Here is a 21,672-nt window from a genome sequence, read left to right on the forward strand (position 1 = left end):
GCGGGATTTTGCCTTTCCCTTCACTTTTCCTCCTTTGCCATATCCAACCATGGCTGCTTGTGTTGGTTTGTTGATGTGAGGTGATGCGAAACGATGTGGTGTACGGTTCGGATGAGAATGATCGTTACGGCAGCGGAGAGGGGATTTTTAAGCTGACTGGCTGGCTCGAGAATTACGCATGTGTGAGACTGCGACCAATGTTTCCCTCATTTTTTTCTTTTTCCTTTCCAATCGTGCTTCATTCTATTTCGCTGCTGCTCTGGTTGCCCGTTTTGGTCGGTACGATTTGAGGAGCACAAAATGGACCAATCAAAAATGGGCACATAGTGTATTTGGACAATGCTTGATATTTCACAATTATTCAATTATTTATCTCAAGAAAAATGAAATGTTATTCGTTATGATAGATGCGTAGATATATTTCCTATCAATTGATGCAAAAACCTTTGCGATCTATTGAGAAATGCTCGAGTTATAAGCGTTCCAAATCTTGCATTTTTTCCTACTTGTTCAGTGCCTAGATTTCCATTTCACCCCCTATATCTTCCGGTTAGACGTAGTCCTACGTCAAAAAGAAAGAAATTATTATCCATAAATTAAATTACATGTCTTATAACATCATAAATAAAATTATCTTGCTAATGAACAATAACTGCTTTGAAAACATTTAAAAGAACTCTTTACATGAGAAATATTGTGGCCCTGAAAAGAGCCGTTTTGTTGAACCGTACACCAAATTATATCATTTAACCTCCGAAACCATAGAGAGTACGACCTTGGCGTTTCAAAGCGTACACAACGTCCATTGCGGTAACCGTCTTCCGTTTGGCGTGTTCGGTATAGGTAACAGCATCTCGGATAACGTTTTCCAGAAATACTTTCAGCACACCACGAGTTTCTTCGTAGATGAGACCGGAAATACGCTTCACTCCCCCACGACGAGCCAAACGACGGATAGCGGGCTTTGTGATTCCCTGGATGTTATCACGCAGAACCTTACGATGACGCTTGGCTCCTCCTTTGCCCAGTCCCTTTCCTCCTTTACCACGGCCAGTCATTTTTCTGGACTATTTTAGATTGTTTTCGAGTTCAAACGACGAATGAAACTGATGCTCTTTGCCTCTAACGGTACCCTCTTTTATACATGAATGAAAATATTTCCTTCTTCTTCATGTTGTCATTCTTCTCTTTTTTGCTTTTTCCTCTTTGTTTCCTATAAAAGCGAGGGAATGCGTTGAACTTTCCCATTCATTCATCAACTTTGAAACCGTTAACTCTACTGAAATCGTAAGCAATGGCTCGTACCAAGCAGACCGCGCGTAAATCCACCGGAGGAAAGGCTCCTCGCAAACAGTTGGCCACTAAAGCTGCTCGTAAAAGTGCTCCAGCTACCGGAGGAGTCAAGAAGCCACATCGTTATCGACCAGGAACCGTCGCTTTGCGTGAAATTCGTCGTTATCAAAAGTCGACTGAATTACTGATTCGTAAGCTTCCATTCCAACGTTTGGTTCGTGAGATCGCTCAGGATTTTAAGACCGATCTTCGCTTCCAGAGCTCGGCTGTTATGGCTCTGCAGGAAGCAAGTGAAGCTTATCTGGTCGGATTATTCGAAGATACCAATCTGTGTGCCATCCATGCCAAACGAGTCACCATTATGCCGAAAGACATTCAATTGGCTCGTCGTATTCGTGGAGAACGCGCCTAAATTTGACCTTCATTCTCAACCAAACGGCCCTTTTCAGGGCCACTAACTTATGCGAAAAGAGTTTGAGTAAGGTGAATGATTTTGGTTTGTCCACTTCTTTGAATGCTCTAGTTAGCGCACCTGTGTCAAATCAGGTATTCAAATGTTTCCAAACATATAAATAAAATTGTCTTTTTCATGATTTACAGTAGTTTTATAGAATATTTTGACGGATTCGTATGTTTTGAAGGTTTACAAAGTCCACCTTCTAATGGTGTCAACGCGCCCTCATTTGAGCTAACTTTTAATCAATCGCCAGATGATAGTTTGGTACGTATTCAGACCTTTTCTGGATTATGACACATACAAATATTGTAAACACCATTTATATCAGATTTATATATCTAAATTATGTAATTGATGCATCTCGATGACCTCAATTTTGATCATGGTTTGTTCGATGCCCTGATGTTGGCAATAAAAAATACAACATCTACTCTGAAATTCGAATTTCTTCATTCAAAAATGGTGATTTCTAAAACCGATTAAACCGGACAATCTTTGAAAAAACATTTAAAAAAATGAACAATTGGAACGCCTTATGGTATTTGTTGGGGGGAAGCAAACTACGCCACTGCTGACTTGATCTGACCCTGCGCATCCGGACGGTGCCACTCCATGACGCACCCAGACAATCGTTGACAGCTAGCTGTCATCACTGTTATTCTGAAACCTCTCTCGTACCACACATTCTTTGATTACCACAAAAAAGGAGTAGAGATAGAATCCAAACGAAGTTGAATTTCTTATTTGTGCAAATATATGAATCATCTTGTCGTGCTTTTAAACTTATAAACGCGGAGATCAAATGTAGGTAAACCAATAATATGAATTTTGTATTGAACTAACGTTTTCCCTAATAAATACAGCTTTGAGCTCGCTATACAATTGGAAACACGCGTGCTGAATAGAACCTCCGAAACCCCCGTAACAAAACTCAAAGATTTGAGGTTATCGAGTGGGAATAAGTGCCACAGGATGCCGGAAAGTGATCTTTTCGACTGCCCGTTGTGCGAGCAGGCAAACAACGTCGAAGACATGGTCATGTGCGACCAGTGTGAGAAGTGGATCCACTACAGCTGTGCGGGATACGACGAGCAAAGGAAGGAAGAGCATTGGAAGTGCCAAGATTGCTGCGGTACGCGCCACCGTGAAACCACATTGACACCGGTAGCAAGACCTAACGGAGATGTAGCAGGAGGAAATAACCCGATCGACGAACGGGCCCGTCTCAACTTGAAGCTGCTGGCGGATCAGAAGGCACATCTGCTGAAGGAATTGGAGCTGGATTTCGCACAGCAGCTTGAACGGAAGAAGTTGGAACTGGAGAAGGAGGCGTTGAAAATTCAGTTCGACATACTGAATGGTTCTTCTGACGGTGGCGTTGGATCAACCGGACCCGTTGGAACTACCAGTGGAGCAGCGGCAAACGTTGGCCGCAATACAGAGTGGATGAGTCGTCTAAATCAGGTCACTGCGTGCACGAATCAGCTAAATATTGCTTCAGCTAGCACGACAACAATTTCTACGACTAACTCCGAAAATACTCCACAATTCTCTGCTGCCAAGGGAAACAAGTTCGTCCAACCGAGTTCAACCATTCCGTCATTCACCTCCACCACCTCCACTCTCGGCACCACCAATCAACTACCAACGTCCGCTGGTGTATGTTCGACGCAAACGAATTATTGTCACCCGTCTCACGAACTGTGTCAAGCTTCAGGTTTCCTTCACGAGTTTCAGTCCGGAAGAGGACCACTTCAGCTGGATTCTTCGACGCCAACGACGAAAACCAACTGGGCCAACCCGACGCTCGGCTATACCATTCCTACGCAATGTTTACCAACAGCTATCAGCTCAGTGATACCATGTGGAAGCTACCCGCTGGTGGGTAGAAACGTAAGCCAACCGTACCAGGTAACGAATAGCGTAGGAAATATAGTGTCAGTAGGTCAAGCTTCATACCCTCAATACACGAATAGTAGCGTAGGTCCAATAAACCTGGTAGGGAATCCAATGAATGTAAATCAATCCTTCGTACACCCCTTACTCTCATCAAGTGTACCCCAACAATACTCACAGGTGTACCCTGTTAATTATTCGCTACCAGCAATGAATCCAAACGTCTCGCAAGTGCCTCTTCCAAACTATCAAGTGCCTTTATTGAACCAGCAAATGCCGGGAATGAATAGTGAAATAAATACACCCACATCTCGTCAAATGGCGGCGAGACATGTTATGTCGAAAGAACTCCCAGTATTCAGCGGAAATCCGGAGGAGTGGCCTATGTTTTTTAGTGCCTTCAACACATCCACAGAGGCCTGTGGATATAGTGATGTGGAGAACCTAGGCCGCCTTCAGCGGTGCCTTAAAGGTGCAGCACTGGAAGCAGTTCGCAGCCGACTCCTGCTCCCCGCATCGGTACCGCAGGTGATCCAGACGTTGCAGCTTCTGTACGGGCGACCGGAGCAGATAATCTACGCGCTGCTTTCGAAGATTCGGGATGTTCCTGCACCGAAAGCGGAGAACCTGCAGTCACTTATTGGCTTCGGAATGGCAGTACAGAATTTCTGCGACCATCTGGAGGCTGCAGCGCAAGTTGCACATCTGTCAAACCCAGTGCTTCTGCAGGAGCTAGTGGACAAGCTGCCGGCCCATCTGAAGCTGGAATGGGTCACATTCAAACGTCAGTTCCTGGTGGTTGACCTGCGCGTATTCGGCAGGTACATGTCGAACCTGGTATCGGCAGCGGCAGAGGTGTCTCTAAACGTGGATATCAAGGGGACGAAGCTGAAGAAAGAGGAGAAGGTGAAAAGTTTTGTTAATGCGCATCTCTCTCCGACAAATTCGACGGAATCGCCGAAACCAAGATCGGAGTCATCGAAAGCTGTCGCGTCCGTTATCTGCTTAACCTGTGGGAAACCGGATCACAAAGTGAGGGAATGTGAAACCTTCAAGAAGATGCACCGGGAGGATCGCTGGAAAGTCGTCCACACCAATTTCCTGTGTCGAACATGTCTCGGGAAGCACGGAAGGAAACCATGTCGTTCTCAAGCTCGCTGTGATGTACAGGGTTGCCAAATGAGGCATCATCCACTTTTGCACGGTAGTGTGACAAGTTCTACACCAACGTCAAGGAAAACGCCACAACAAGCTAGTTCAACACCACCGGAAAATCAGAACGAAGGCGTTAACGCTCATCGTACTGCAAACTCAACCTTGTTCCGGATTCTACCGGTTAAGCTCTTCAACAAGGAACGGACCATCAATACACTGGCGTTCATCGATGAAGGGTCGTCGGTTACGCTCATGGACAGGAGTCTCGCTGATTCGCTGCAGGCTGTAGGACCGAAGAAGCGCCTTTGTCTAACGTGGACGGGAAACATTACCCGCGACGAAAAAGATTCCATGCAAGTGGAAATCGAGATTGCGGGAACTGGAGCGAAGAAGCGCTACGTACTCGATGACGTTAGGACCGTCGAATCTCTTGCGCTACCGAAGCAGACGCTGCGCTACAAGGAACTCGCTGAACGCTACAGACATTTGAAGAAGTTGCCAATACAGGACTTCGAATCGGAAGCACCAGGTATTTTGATTGGTGCAAAGCACACCAACCTTACCGCTACGCAGCAAATAAGAGAGGGTGAACTGGGTGAGCCGATTGCTGCTAAAACAAGACTCGGCTGGGCCATCTACGGGGCGATACCAAAGGGAACTGCGTACCCTAGCTACAATCTACACATCTGCGGCTGTGACTTGGAGAGCGACCTGCACGAGCTAGTAAAGCAGCACTTCACGGTGGAGAACACGGGCGTATCTGCGGACTCAAGTCCCGAGTCTGAGGACGATAAGCGAGCCAGGGCCATACTAAATGCAACGACGAAACGGATTGAAGGAGGGTTCGAGACTGGGCTGCTATGGCGATACGATAACGTCGAGTTTCCTGCAAGCTACGCTATGGCAGTACGGCGGCTCCAGTGCTTGGGACGGCAACTGAAGAAGAGCCCCGAGGTGATGGAAAATGTCGACCTGCAGATAATGGAGTATCAAAGGAAAGGCTATATCCACGAAGCAACGGAGGCCGAACTACGTTCAGCAGACCCACGCCGGATGTGGTATCTTCCGGTGGGTATTGTCCGTAATCCGAAGAAGCCGAGTAAGATACGTATAGTGTGGGATGCAGCAGCTACGGTGGACGGAGTCTCCCTCAATAGCATGCTGCTAAAGGGGCCGGATCTAGTAGTACCACTCCTGGAAGTTCTATGCGGCTTTCGGGAACGAAGAATTGCCATCGTAGGCGACATAAGGGAAATGTTCCACCAACTAAAAATGCGACAAGAGGACCGTTACAGTCAACTGTTTGTCTGGTTTGGAGAGTCGGAGCAGCAACTTAAAACCTTCGTCATCGATGTGGCAACTTTCGGGTCGACGTGCTCACCATGCTCGGCGCAATTCGTAAAGAATCTGAATGCAGCTGAGCACGCAGAGCAGTACCCGAAAGCAGCAGAAGCGATCCAACGCCGCCACTATGTCGACGATTATTTGCAGAGTTTCGACAGCGAAGAAGAAGCTTGCCAGGTAGTCGAAGAGGTGAAACTGGTTCATCGACAAGGCGGATTTGACATCCGAAACTGGCTGTCCAACTCGTCAGCGGTCCTCAAACGGGTCGGGGAAGCTGATCGCACTCCAGCAAAGATCGTCGGAGGGACCGGAAACGAAATGGAGCGAGTATTGGGAATGCAGTGGAATGCAAAGAACGACATGTTCCTGTTCTCCAGCGATGTCAACGTGGAAGCGATCACTCCCACGAAGCGAAATATCCTGCGTTGCGTGATGTCGTTGTTCGACCCGTTGGGCCTTCTCTCTCACTTCTTAATCCACGGAAGGGTAATCATCCAGGACATATGGCGAACGAAGGCAGGGTGGGACGATATTGTGGAGGGTCCTATCCTGAACCGCTGGCGTGTGTGGGCCGGGATGTTCAACGAACTTGGAGATGTTCAAGTTCCACGTGCTTATTTCCCAGGTATATCGTCAGACGACATTGATGATCTGCAGCTACACATCTTCGTAGATGGAAGTGAAACGGCCTATGCATGTGTTGCCTATCTTCGAGCCTCAATCAACGGTGAATACCACAGTGCCCTCGTATCCGCAAAGGCAAAGGTGGCTCCACTGAAAGCGCTGTCCATCCCAAGGCTGGAGCTTCAAGCAGCACTGATCGGCTGCAGGCTGATGAAGACGTTGTGCAGCAGCCACAGCCTCCAGATAAAGCGAAGAATATTCTGGACGGATTCGAAGACCGTCCTTTCCTGGATCCATTCCGACCACCGCCGGTATAGGCAGTTTGTTGCCTGTAGAATTGGTGAGATCCTGGCGAAATCCAATCCTGAGGAGTGGAGATACGTACCATCGGGGCTCAACAGTGCAGACGATGGTACAAAGTGGAGAAGTAAACCTAACTTGAAGCCTGACGGTCGCTGGTTCAGAGGGCCGGAATTCCTGAAACGTTCGGAGGAGATGTGGCCTAAACAAGCAGATCCTGATCTCACCGAAGAGGAACTGAGACCTTGCCTCGTTCACGGGACAGATTCGCAGGAAGGAGTCATCGATTCGAGCCGATTCTCCAAGTATGAGAGGCTTCAGCACACGATCGCGTACCTTTTTCGCTTCGTCGATAACTGCCGTCGAGTACGGCGGAAGGAACCGCGAACGACTTCGCATTTCAGCAATGAGGAACTTGCTCGGGCCGAGAACGCTCTCTGGCGACTAGCTCAGCGCTCCGTGTTTCATGAAGAAGTAGAGGTGCTGACAAAAGTGAAGAACGGACACCGGTTAAGACTGGCGCGAACCAGCCGAATCTTCAAGTTATCTCCATTCATCGACGAATTCGGAGTGCTTCGAATCGATACGCGCATCGTCGGGGCAATCTTCGTGCCGTATGACACCAAATACCCTGTGATCCTTCCGAAGAAACACCGCATAACAGACCTGATACTCGACTGGTTCCACCGACGTTACCTTCATGCAAACCACGAAACGGTCACAAATGAAGTTCGCCAGCGATTCTACGTGCCCTGTCTTCGTGCACTCGTGCGGAGTTTGGTGAAGCGTTGTATGCAGTGTAGAGTTACGAAAGCTAAACCATCGTGTCCACGTGAAGGTCCGCTCCCGGAGGCAAGGCTCAGTCCCTATATTCGACCATTCACCTTCGTCGGGCTTGATTATTTCGGCCCCATCATCGTAAAAGTTGGACGATCGCTTGCCAAACGATGGGTGGCACTCTTTACATGCCTCACCATCAGAGCTGTTCACCTCGAGGTCGTGTATTCCCTGTCCACGGAGTCGTGTAAGATGGCTATCCGTCGATTCCTGGTGCGTCGTGGATCACCCTTGGAGATAAGGAGCGACAACGGCACGAACTTCATCGGAGCAAGCCGTGAACTCCAGCAGCAAGTCGCAGATATGAATCAGCACCTGTCGTCAACCTTCACTAATGCGGTTACTAAGTGGGTCTTCAACCCACCGTCTGCCCCGCACATGGGAGGATCGTGGGAGCGGCTTGTTAGATCGGTCAAGGTCGCCTTCGCTACACTAAACTCAAGCAGGAACCCAGACGACGAGACACTCCTCACCCTGATGATCGAGGCCGAAGGGATAGTGAATTCGCGCCCCCTGACGTTCGTCTCCCTCGAATTAGAAACCCAAGAAGCTCTGACGCCCAACCACTTTCTGCTTCTGAGCTCTCAAGGGACCGCTCAGCCTCCACAGGCCATTTCAGATCGTCCAGAGTGCCTCAGGGCTAATTGGAAGCTTACGACGAACCTGGTCAACCAATTTTGGCGACGCTGGGTACGGGAATACCTTCCAACTATCTGCAGACGCACCAAATGGTTTGAAGAAACCAAGGGACCGACGGAAGGAGATCCAGTTATCATCGTCGACGAATCGGTCCGCAACGGATGGCTGCGAGGACGGGTTCTATCAGTAGTGAAGGGGCGAGATGGACGGGCCAGGCAAGTTCTGGTGAAGACGACGGGAGGAATACTGCGCCGGCCGGTGACGAAGGTCGCCGTCCTTGACATACAACCAGCAGTCGACAGTGGAGCTGAGAAGTAACGCTGTACCCTGAGAAACCCTGGACCAGCATTACGGGTCGGGGGATGTTGGGGGGAAGCAAACTACGCCACTGCTGACTTGATCTGACCCTGCGCATCCGGACGGTGCCACTCCATGACGCACCCAGACAATCGTTGACAGCTAGCTGTCATCACTGTTATTCTGAAACCTCTCTCGTACCACACATTCTTTGATTACCACAAAAAAGGAGTAGAGATAGAATCCAAACGAAGTTGAATTTCTTATTTGTGCAAATATATGAATCATCTTGTCGTGCTTTTAAACTTATAAACGCGGAGATCAAATGTAGGTAAACCAATAATATGAATTTTGTATTGAACTAACGTTTTCCCTAATAAATACAGCTTTGAGCTCGCTATACAATTGGAAACACGCGTGCTGAATAGAACCTCCGAAACCCCCGTAACAGTATTATTAGCAATTAGAGACTGGGGGCTTTCCAACGAACCCAAACTCGTCTTGATTACATGTGTGATTTTCAAAAAGAAAAATCGATTTGCATTATTTGCTAGTTGCGTGAAAACACCCAAAATCGGACAAACCAACATTAAGGTAAATAATGAGTTTTCTAACATTAGTATTACATACGTTGTGACACGATGTAGACAAATATTCCCGAATATGAATGACGCTCTGAGCCTAGCGGTCAATGTTATTCTAGAAGATAACTTTTGATGAAAAACATGTTTCCATACATATGATCAAATCTGAACTATTTCAAAGCTAACGAACTAATTTTAGTTGTGCACAATGTTTGCTTGTACTCTACGTTCTCTGAATAACCAGTTAGGATTATTGAGTAATGTTTTCTGAGTACAAAGTTCAAATTTTGTTTCGAGGGGTCTTTCATTTATTTTTATTATTTTGACTGATGTTTTGATAAATCCTGCCAAACTTCTCATCGATTCGTTTATCTTGGTGTAGATAGTTGTTAACTCTTTTAATTTTACTGCAATTTCATTTGGGACAGATCATGTTGGGTCTTGAATTAGAATCTACAAAACACAAGAGTTGGCAATTGAATATTGGATGCTCAATTGTTGAATTCACTTATTGCACTATGAATTCTGTATAAAATCATCATGTAAGTCTCGAAATGTGCTTTACAAACTTCTCAATAAGTTGTATTAATTTAAATCATGACGTCGAGTCATTTCGGATACTTTTTGTGATGAAACTCATACGAGAGGGGAATCATTATCAATCGAATCAAACTACTAGAGAACTTTTTTCCCAAACTCTTGTCAAACAGATTTGTGGCCCTGAAAAGGGCCGTTGATTTTATGCTACATCACTCGGGATTTACTTGGAGCTGGTATACTTCGTGACGGCCTTGGTTCCTTCGGAGACAGCGTGTTTGGCCAATTCTCCTGGCAGCAGTAAACGAACTGCGGTTTGAATTTCACGAGAAGTTATCGTTGAACGTTTGTTGTAATGCGCCAAGCGAGATGATTCAGCGGCGATGCGTTCGAAAATATCATTCACAAAGCTGTTCATGATACTCATGGCTTTGGATGAAATACCCGTGTCAGGATGGACTTGTTTCAACACTTTGTAAATGTAGATAGCGTAGCTTTCCTTCCTGCGGACCTTCTTCTTTTTCTTGTCGGTCTTGGTAATACTTTTCTGGGCCTTTCCGGACTTCTTCGCTGCCTTTCCACTGGTTTTAGGAGCCATTGCTATGTTGTACCGCTTTTACTGTTCGAGAGGAACTAATGTCGAAAGCAAAGGAAACATCACGTTTTGTGCTCAGTCAGGGTAGAATGTATGACCGTCCCCTTTCGTTTATGTTGTCATTTCATTATATTCGTAGCACCGGCTGAATGGAAGACTAATAATGGTAGAGTAGGTATAAAAGAGGGTTCGCTTTCCGAAAATTTTCATCAGTACAGTTTCGCTCTGCTCGTGAATAATTTCATAATTATATAACAAAAAATGTCTGGACGTGGTAAAGGAGGAAAAGTAAAGGGGAAGGCAAAGTCCCGTTCAAATCGTGCTGGATTGCAGTTCCCAGTGGGTCGTATTCATCGTCTGCTCAGGAAGGGAAACTATGCCGAACGTGTTGGAGCTGGAGCACCCGTTTACCTGGCCGCAGTGATGGAATATTTGGCCGCTGAAGTGTTGGAATTGGCAGGAAATGCCGCTCGTGACAACAAGAAGACCAGAATTATCCCACGTCATCTGCAGTTGGCTATCCGTAATGACGAAGAATTGAATAAGCTGCTGTCGGGTGTAACTATTGCTCAAGGCGGAGTTTTGCCCAACATCCAAGCTGTTCTACTGCCCAAAAAGACCGAGAAGAAAGCTTAAATAAACAACGAATTCGAATTACATGAAAACCGAGAACCCAACCGTCCTTTTCAGGACGACAAAACATTCTTAACTAAGAGTAACAATATTTTTTTTGCCTACGATTTGCCATTTGTTTCGATCAAATCCAATCCTCAGTTACAGTGTACATTAAGATTAGGAAAGCATTTGTTTCAAAAACGATATGAGTACATCGTTACACTAATTTGAAATCTTAATCTAAGCTCAGACGGCATAACGCGGCGAGGAATGTGTCCAGATGAAACCGAATATAGGGACATGAAATCAACACTGGCAAACAGTATTAATTATACAAGCGAAATTTTGTTGGGTAAAACATGATGATCTCACGCAGGTAGTCGAGCTGGCCCAAAGGAACCAAATTTACAGAGGGTATACCAGCTGCCAGAAAAAAAAACATTTCCGTCCATATGTACATATCATTTGTAATTTAGGCATAAACGACCTCTTAGTAGGAAGCAACAAAAAAAAGTAAAAAGGTAGCAAAATCCAGAAGTGCTGCTTTTTTTAAAGAGAAAGGAAAGGGGAATGGATACATAGATAAATGTAGTTGGCTAAATAAAATCATTAGTAATTCTTGATGAGACATCGCAAACTGGTACGCTTGAGTGTACTCTTTCGTACCTCTCAATCGGAAGCCAGCTTAGTCCTTTCAGTTTTTTCATGTTAAACCCTTTAAACCTGCCCTTCGTCGAAACTCTGGGGACAATAGAGTGTCGCCATGTTTCAAGTGATCTCCTCTCTCCACTCTTTCGTTCAGCGGTATCAATACCAGTATCATTAAATGTTAGCTGTAACCCAACACACATAAGTAGCTTCATAGCTATTGATGTCCTGGCATTGATATCGTTGGATTCGATAAGACATAAATATGTTTTTCACCCGACAATGCAATATGAGGGGCTTAGAATGAAAGGCGTGTAAGTGATTTGATCGATTTCTCTACTTCTACTCTCTCTCTTTTTTGGTCATAGCTTAGCTGCAAATACATTCCCAGCTGTATTTGACAATGTGGAAGATAGGTCAGAACCTCACATATCAGATTCTATAGCAAACTTAAATTGGAACGTTTTTGCAATTGAGTTATTAACTAAAGAAAAAGTTGATGAAGAGAAATCGATCAAGTCACTTACACCCCTTGCATTCTAAGCCTCTCATATGTCATAATTCAGCTCGCGCAATTTTTCATATTTTCTGTTGAGACTCAGCCTAGGTTCCATCAAAGTTCACATTTGACAATAGTTCAAACAGAGAAAAAAAAACACATTTTTCTATTTTCACAAACATTTCGATAATGGTTATCATGATAACACGTATACACGCAATAGGCCCAACAATGGATTGAAAGCAACGAAAAACCATTATTTGAATTTTATGTGAATATCCAGAATTGAGATTGCAAATTAATTGAAAGTGGATATAAAGTGCCCTGTGTCTCTATCACTTCAAAATTAGATTAGGTTGAAGTAACGATCCTAATAGATATTGTGATCGCTTAGTTCACGTGAATATTGCATGGTTTCTATGCGTGTGAACAACTCTGGCATGAATGTTTGACTTTCGTATAGTTATTCGCTAAATATAATGGTCATACATATACACACTTGTGAAAGAATTTCACTTGTGGAAGAATTGTAAACGGTAAACTATAAACTAATCGGTGGCTTATGGTAACTTTTAACAGTTACAGTTTCGGGGATATTTTTTTATAAAAATGGACAATATCTACAAGAAAACAAGAAAAAGAAAAGGAAGTTTTTAGAAATCCTTTTATAAAAGATTGTATATATATGCCCCATCTAGAAAAAGGCATTAATTCTTAGTTTACCAAGAATTAAGAGACAATAAATATTAGAAATATGCAAACTCTATATTCCAGCACCTTTATCATCTGGTAATTATCTAGAATACGTTATACATTCTTCTCCTTCTCATTCTTCTCACCGAAAAAAATATGTTTACTTCGAGCATGCAGTTATACTATGTTCCGATTCTTACTCCAGTGAAACCACAATCGATTAATACGTTTTGATGTTATTTTTTAGCTCTTTATACTTCCATGAATTATATTCAGTTGCTTACTTTTAATTAATAAAATTTGAATTTTATTAATTGAATTAGAACGAAGATAACATATTTTTAGGAGTTTTTTCATTCAATCATACTCTCTTCTTCAAATAAATGCCAATAAAGCCTGAAAAATACACAATGGCAACGTGTTATGATTTTGCACGCGAGTATAGGAGGGTTAAAGAGACTTTGGACTGTTCATTCGCCTCTAATAAAAAAAAAACACATACAAAGTTGAGGTGTTTCGCATGTAAACTCGACCGTATTATCCTACTACGAGATGCTACGAGTACAGTCATCTTCGAATACATTGCCCCAATCTAAAACGATGCTATAATTGTTTCAATAAACACGAAGAAGTACCTAGGAGTCACAATTCTGCCGAAATTGGGGTGGAAGTCATTGACCCAGTAGCCGACACTGTGAAATTGTAGTGCGCCGTATGAACCGAAATCAGTATATCGTGTAAATTTTTGAATGAATTGATCGACGTCAATGTAGGAAATAATGTTGCCGAATGTCTACATTTTGTTTTCTGCTGATCTAGAAATTCATTTGTTGATCTGTTAGCAATCACAATTTTATTCTTACAATACGATTTCTACGTTCAATTTTTTTTACAATACGAAGATCTATTGTCCTATTCCTGTCATCCTGCACCTGCTCCCACGGCACGTATTACCCATAATTTGCTACACCGTACCTCCACCTAGCCTTGAGCTGATCTTTATCCCTAGCAAAAAATGGTTTGGTTTTTGATTATAGAGATTTCAAACTTTTCAGTTCTTTCGTCTCTAGCCTTGAGAAAGCATCTTGGAAAAACTTTACTCTACTCCTGCACTAATGAGCAAAAAATTAATTTGACAAGCTGCTGTCTCGCGTGTACGCAACTACTCCCAGTGGATCACGCCATGACGATTCCAAAATACGCAAAAAGTTTCAAAAAAAAACTATTACCAAACATGTTTTCATTTTATCCGGCTACTTATAACTCACCCGTTCGGGTAAAGCTCTGTATCAGAGATGCCAGATGTGAAGACCTTCATTTAATTTAAAGGCGTTTCGAACACATTCTAAGGTATAACCAGAAGCATTCCGGCCCTTTCCATCCGTTCAGCAATAGTGAGAAGCATTTTACGCACGATACATTGAATTGATACGGCGCGCTGTGATTTTCTTTTCTGCGAATTACGCATCGTCGGTTTCTGGTCAATGACTTCTACTATAATTTCGACAGAAGGGTTCCTCCTCGATTGCTCTTCGTGTCCATTGATCCAATTACGCTCTCTCACGCAACATCCGAACCAGATTGCGAGAGAGGCTAGCTAAAGAAAACAAAACCGAAGTTTTTTGCTATAGAGTATTAGTAGCAAACGCGGAGATCACCAACACAAAATCAATCGAGAGAGATCCACGAATACTTCAGATGAAGAGAAGTTGTTACACCACCACCAAGAACGGTCGCTTATACCGTCCCGCTCGCAATAAGAGCATTATTTTGCGCTGGCTGAATTTAACTAAGAACCAACCAATTTGTAATAATTTGGATAGCGTTTCTCGTGGATGCGGCTGATATAGTTTAAATGGTAGTGTTGTACGGTGTAGGAGGCCACCGTCTAGTTTGGTCAATTCCGGATAACTGGGGTTGCTGTCAAGTTGAATAAAAAGTTGATTACATGCTGCTGTGTTAGTGTTGTGCGAGTTCGATGGCCTGGGAACAAAATTATGAAAAATATTGTGTAATTGCACAAGTGCATTTCTGAAGTTGCCGGTAGTGTCGCGGATTTTTGATAACGTGGTTATTTCCCGCGTCATCCAGTTCAGTTTTCCGGTCAGTCTCAGTCTCAGCAAACACAAGCGCTTAAAAAGGCTACTGACAGTTAGTAACAGAAATATACTGCCAAGTCGTATATATCGCAGTGATAATATTACGTAATATAATAAAATCCATGTAATTTTCCCGTGTTTGATGAAATAAGAGTGCTATGACAACACAGAGCATGAAAGGAAAAGGCTTCCATTTTGTCAGTGAAGGAAGCAGCGCGAAGAACGGAGGGTGGTTTTGAAGCTAATCAAAGAGCTCCAGCACCATGTTTAAAGGTAAGTGAGCATATTCTATACATATAGTGGTAGTGGGTGCAAATTGGTCATAGGGGGCAAAGTGGTCACCTGCTTGTTTGGTAGTATAACTATTGACTATAGATGCCGTATTGATAGTCACCTTAAGTTTGGAGAAATTAATTACTTTTGAGCCACCCTGTACTTCAGTAGAGCTGTCGCATGTTACAATATAAATAAAAACAGAAATTGCTCTCTCGATAGCCATTAGGCCGTAGTTTTGTGCGCATGGTATCTAAGGAATTTCTCGTGAAATTTAGTTTATTCAATCTGATATATTGGACAAATCATCAGTTTGGACGCCTGTTCACATATTCTAGGAGAGGTGAACACATATTTTGTTTAATCTCTGCGATTAATTAGCATTAGAATTTACTTTGATGTTTGGGGCAAAGTACAATACAATGTTTTGTTTACTAAAGCTGATATACCACACCACATTCTGCTCTTATAAAGGATCCTTTTGTGGGTTTGACCCTGGATAAATATGCCACTCCAACTAAACCAAGCCTAGTTATGCGGAACGTTATGTGTTTCTTACTATGTTTTTGTATGCATGAGAAAATTTAAATTGAGACTCTAGGTGAATAGGCCAAGCTTATTTCAAACAAGTACCTACTATATCAAATGTGATTTCAATTGTGATTTGATTGATTTCAATGTGAAATTTGAACGAAAAAATCGCATAAATCTATCCCATTTATTTAGATATGTGCGAGCGCCCACTTTGTCCCCACCAGGTAACCACTTTACCTCCAAGCAAAAAAAAAGTTCGATTTTTCACCTTTTTTCTATTGATGAAAAGTGTACTATTTTGAATTTTAATAGTAAAAGCCGTTTGCTATCTTGAACAACAATGAGTTGAACTATAATATTCTTCGAGAAACGGGAATTGAATCGATATGTGGACGCTGGGAATGGACATATTCCTTAGGGTGACCACTATGCCCCCACTTCCCTTACAGCCATTTCATGCCAAACCGATATAGTGGTTCTCAGATTTTCGTGGAAAGTGGAAATTTTGTTTTTTGTCGCAAACCATTAGACCCGTATTTTTTTTTTTTTTTTTTTTGTAAGGGTGACTATTTCCATTTGTAGGGTGGTCCGAAAATTCAAATTTTTCCACTTATTTCAAAGACTTACTTCTTGAAAAATTCATAACTACTGAGCCGATTTAGATGATCGACATATCTACTTATAGCTGATCTTTTTTGAAAAAATACCAGAGTTGCATAAAATTTGACTTTTGGCTTCGTTATTATTAATTGTATTTGTGTTTTATAGTTTTCATGGTCTCGGGACCAATGGCGCTATATTTATATATATTTTTTTTTCGTGAAAGCTAAGAATTTTTTACAGAACATATCTCGAAACCAGAGAGGAGTTTTTTTTGTTTTTAAGCTATGATTTTTCAAAGCTAACCGTTATTATTCATTGTATTCATTTTTTATAGCTTACATGGTTTCGGTACCAATGGCGCTATATTTTTTTATATTTTCTCTTGAAAGCTGAGTTTTTTTTTACATAACATATCCAAAATTCAGAGAGGAGTTTTTTTAGTTTTTGAGTTATGATTTTTGAAAGTTAACATGTTTTTGGGCAGGTAGCTTAATGAGTAGAAAATAGGAATAAGTATAGTAATCGGTAGATATTAAGGACAATGAAAAACATGTATCAGGTAAAGGTATCTCAGGTAAATGCAAAAAATGTAGAGACGACAAGTTATAAAGCAATAGAAAGAAAACTTAAAACCCGTTATAATCATTTGAAGCAATTTTCCGCAAAAACTCAGTTATATCATAGTTTTAGACCGAAAAATGAAAACTATACTATCGTAAAACGATTCTCGTTCTCGGAAGAAGAACATTCTGTGAAACTGTAAAAGAAAATTTAAGCATGCTTTATGCCTAGAATAAAAAATATGAAAAATATAACAGATGAATTTTAATTCCTACCCACTCGTCGTCTCTACATTTTTTGCATTTTAAGAAAAGACGACACTTATAGAATAACTACATAAATTGGAAAAAAGTCATTCGATTTTTCGATTTAAGATCGATTCTTTGATACCGATTCAATCAGTTAATTGATCCCTACGCTGTTTAGAAAATCGATCTTTTTCTAAAGATTGTCCAATCGTAGCTCAGTTACAATACATGCGGAACGATTTTTCGTTCCAGCACGGAAAAATGTAAAAAATATAACATGTATTAATATTTGTCGAGTGTTTTTTCTTTAGCTACACTGCCTCTTTTAATTTATATTGAGCATTTCAAACAGAAGTACTAAATTTCAACTTTGGTATTCAGGTTGCCTAAATAATAAAATTTCATAGATGAGTTCAAGTACATAACAGCCTAACAATTCATCGCTGCAATCCGTCAATATGCTGCTTATATGAATGTGGAATAAAGGAAAGATAATTATCGAGTCTTGTTTTAGGTTCGGTTTTAGGATCGGAATTTACCGTTTTTAGTGTGGATTTCTAACAGTGATGATGTTTCGTTGAATGAGAATGGAATGGCCCTACTGGAAATGTTATTCACTGGCAGCTGGTATACTTTACGGTGGCGGTTCTTTCAGCCAATCTCCACTGCTACCTGGGATAATTATGTTTTGCTCAACTTTGCAATTTTCTCCCGTATATTGATATTGCTTGCCTTTGTTGATTTTCAGGTCGAAATTCGATTTTGTTTCGAAGCAATGTTTGAAGCATTAGTTGTTGTGAGTTGATACTTTGTTATAATTCAAGACATCGAAGCATATTTCCATTGTAAGAAAATATGTTGGATTTTCGATATGCGTGTCGGTTTATAACTCATCTCCATTGGCAAATCTTCCTATTTTCGTTTCTATGTTGAACACTGTATGGGCGGTAAAAAACAGCATACTTTTAGGTTTGCTTTAATATTTCCTATTCGGTATAACGATTAACTTATATCTGTTTGGAAACAGACGCTCTCCTTCAATGATTGCTGTGGATTGATTTTTAGATTAGTGGAGGGTGGAAAATCAATCATTGTAACTCTTTATTAAAAATTTGTTGTCGTCCTGAAAAGGACGGTTGGGTTCTCGATTCTAGTGCACTTTCATGTCGTTGTTGATTTAAGCCTTCTTCTCGGTTTTCTTGGGTAGCAGAACAGCTTGGATATTGGGCAAGACTCCGCCTTGAGCAATAGTTACACCCGACAGTAGTTTGTTCAATTCTTCGTCATTACGGATAGCCAACTGCAGATGACGTGGGATAATCCTGGTCTTCTTGTTGTCACGAGCGGCATTTCCTGCCAATTCCAATACTTCAGCGGCCAAATATTCCATCACTGCGGCCAGATAAACGGGTGCTCCAGCTCCAACACGTTCGGCATAGTTTCCCTTCCTGAGCAGACGATGAATACGACCCACTGGGAACTGTAAGCCAGCACGATTTGAACGGGACTTCGCCTTTCCCTTAACTTTTCCTCCTTTACCACGTCCAGACATTTTTTGTTATATAATTATGAAATTATTCACGTGCGAAGCGAAACTGTACTGATCAAAGTTTCCGGATAACGAACCCTCTTTTATACCTGCTGAAACAATGTTTGTTTCACTCTCAGACAGAGCTACGAATATAATGAAATGACAACATAAACGAAAGGGGACGGTCATACATTCCACCCTGACCGAGCATAAAACATGATGTTTCCTTTGCTTTCGACATTAGTTCCTCTCGAACAGTAAAAGCGATACAACATAGCAATGGCTCCTAAAACCAGTGGAAAGGCAGCGAAGAAGTCTGGAAAGGCCCAGAAAAGTATTACCAAGACCGACAAGAAAAAGAAGAAGGTCCGCAGGAAGGAAAGCTACGCTATCTACATTTACAAAGTGTTGAAACAAGTCCATCCTGACACGGGTATTTCATCCAAAGCCATGAGTATCATGAACAGCTTCGTGAATGATATTTTCGAACGCATCGCCGCTGAATCATCTCGCTTGGCGCATTACAACAAACGTTCAACGATAACTTCTCGTGAAATTCAAACCGCAGTTCGTTTACTGCTGCCAGGAGAATTGGCCAAACACGCTGTCTCCGAAGGAACCAAAGCCGTCACGAAGTATACCAGCTCCAAGTAACTCCCGAGTCATGTAGCAAAAAAAAACAACGGCCCTTTTCAGGGCCACAAATTTGTTTGATAAGTGTGTAGGAAAAGGTTTTCTAATTGTTGATTTGTAGATTTTCGTTGTCATAATGAGTCGCCTCTCGTGTGATTAATTCGAGGGATTCAGAAAAGTCATATCACAAAAGGTATCCGAAATGAGTAGATACAACAATTTCATGTAGTTCGTTTGACGTTACGTTTGGGAATGAAGTGATGATATTGTGCAGAATGTATGATGATGCATATAGTGAATTCAATGATTGACATCCTCATATTCAGTTGCAGATGAAGACTCGGCATCATTATCTGTTCTCAATGCAATTGCACCAAAATTAGAAGAGTTAGCAGTTTAGTGTCGAGAAACTAATCGTAGAGAGGTTTAACAGGATTGATTTTGGTGTTTATACAATAAAGCTATATACATAAAAAAATCATGAAACTGGGAAACCTCGAGCTTTGTACTTTTAAAATGTTATTCAATTTTTATATATGGATAATCTGAGGGTACTTAGAACTAAGTGAGGAACACCGTAAAAGACACCTTTAATATGATTCGCTATAATTTTTAGCGTCAATAAAAGAAGATCAGAAGTTCATTTATATTTGATAAGATTCATGTTTCAATATATCGTGCGGCTCCGCCGTATGTAATGTTGAAGATAGAAAACAGTTTTTCAAACTCTTTTCGAATAAATTGGTGGCCCTGAAAAGGGCCGTTTGTTTGAGAATGAGATTAGATCAGTCAGATTTAAGCGCGTTCTCCACGGATACGACGAGCTAATTGGATATCTTTCGGCATAATGGTGACTCGTTTGGCATGGATGGCACACAGATTGGTATCTTCGAATAATCCAACCAGATAAGCTTCACTTGCTTCCTGCAGAGCCATAACAGCCGAGCTCTGGAAGCGAAGATCGGTCTTAAAATCTTGAGCGATCTCACGAACCAAACGTTGGAATGGAAGCTTACGGATCAGTAATTCAGTCGACTTTTGATAACGACGAATCTCACGCAAAGCGACGGTTCCTGGTCGATAACGATGTGGCTTCTTGACTCCTCCGGTAGCTGGAGCACTTTTACGAGCAGCTTTAGTGGCCAACTGTTTGCGAGGAGCCTTTCCTCCGGTGGATTTACGAGCGGTCTGCTTGGTACGAGCCATTGCTTACGATTTCAGTAGAGTTAACGGTTTCAAAGTTGCTGAATGAATGGGATAATTCAACGCTTTTCTTCGCTTTAATACCTCACGTATGTCGTCATTCTACCATACGCATGCACAAAAAGGAAAGGACAAAAGAAGGGGAAGAATAACAAAATGAAGGAAAAGGAGGAAAAATAATTTCCATTCGGGTATAAAAGTGGGTACCCTTAGGGGAAACAGCATCAGTTTCAGTCATCGTTTGAACTCGGAAACAACATAAAATAGTCCAGAAAAATGACTGGCCGTGGTAAAGGAGGAAAGGGACTGGGCAAAGGAGGAGCCAAGCGTCATCGTAAGGTTCTGCGTGATAACATCCAGGGAATCACAAAGCCCGCTATCCGTCGTTTGGCTCGTCGTGGGGGAGTGAAGCGTATTTCCGGTCTCATCTACGAAGAAACTCGTGGTGTGCTGAAAGTATTTCTGGAAAACGTTATCCGAGATGCTGTTACCTATACCGAACACGCCAAACGGAAGACGGTTACCGCAATGGACGTTGTGTACGCTTTGAAACGCCAAGGTCGTACTCTCTATGGTTTCGGAGGTTAAATGATATAATTTGGTGTACGGTTCAACAAAACGGCCCTTTTCAGGGCCACAATATTTCTCCAGTGAAGAGTTCCTTTAAATGTTTTCAAATCATCCATTATTTTTTAATAAGGATTCGTTGCTTGTTCGGTTATATTATTTGTAAATAACGATGTAATTAGACGTTTAACTGAATTCAAATTGATGTTCTTTACCCATAGAAGTTTAATATTTCTTGAATGAATGTCTGTGAATTATGAGTACACTGTAAGCCAGTGTTGGGAACATGTCATATTAGAAGGATCGTAATAGTAATAAAGTTAGACCAATACCTGGTACATTGCACGTCGCAGTTTGACGCAGACTTGGTCCAATGATTGTTAAGAGGGGACCCCTGAAAATAATGG

At 42.2% G+C, this 21,672-nt stretch overlaps 2 protein-coding genes across 2 annotated transcripts in view; one reads left to right on the top strand and one right to left on the bottom strand.

Moving 5' to 3' along the window:
* LOC129771990 (uncharacterized) overlaps positions 1-21,297 on the top strand; it is a 35,920-nt gene extending 14,623 nt beyond the window's left edge. Inside the window, exons 4-6 of the mRNA XM_055776166.1 lie at positions 1,293-1,625; positions 10,558-10,567; positions 20,971-21,297. Coding sequence (XP_055632141.1) covers positions 1,293-1,625; positions 10,558-10,567; positions 20,971-21,286 — 659 coding nt within the window. The 3' untranslated portion in view covers positions 21,287-21,297. The remainder of the gene's footprint in view (positions 1-1,292; positions 1,626-10,557; positions 10,568-20,970) is intronic.
* LOC129771981 (histone H3-like) lies at positions 747-20,733 on the bottom strand. The gene is made up of 3 exons (XM_055776157.1): positions 20,371-20,733; positions 19,136-19,145; positions 747-1,062 (listed from the first exon to the last, which is right to left on the bottom strand). Exons 1-3 carry the CDS (start codon positions 20,699-20,701, stop codon positions 747-749), a joined length of 657 nt encoding a protein of 218 aa, XP_055632132.1. The 5' UTR covers positions 20,702-20,733.
* Positions 21,298-21,672: the final 375 nt, after the last annotated feature.

The sequence above is a fragment of the Toxorhynchites rutilus genome, chromosome 2 (genome assembly GCF_029784135.1).
Source record: "Toxorhynchites rutilus septentrionalis strain SRP chromosome 2, ASM2978413v1, whole genome shotgun sequence".
Taxonomy (NCBI): Eukaryota; Metazoa; Arthropoda; class Insecta; order Diptera; family Culicidae; genus Toxorhynchites; species Toxorhynchites rutilus.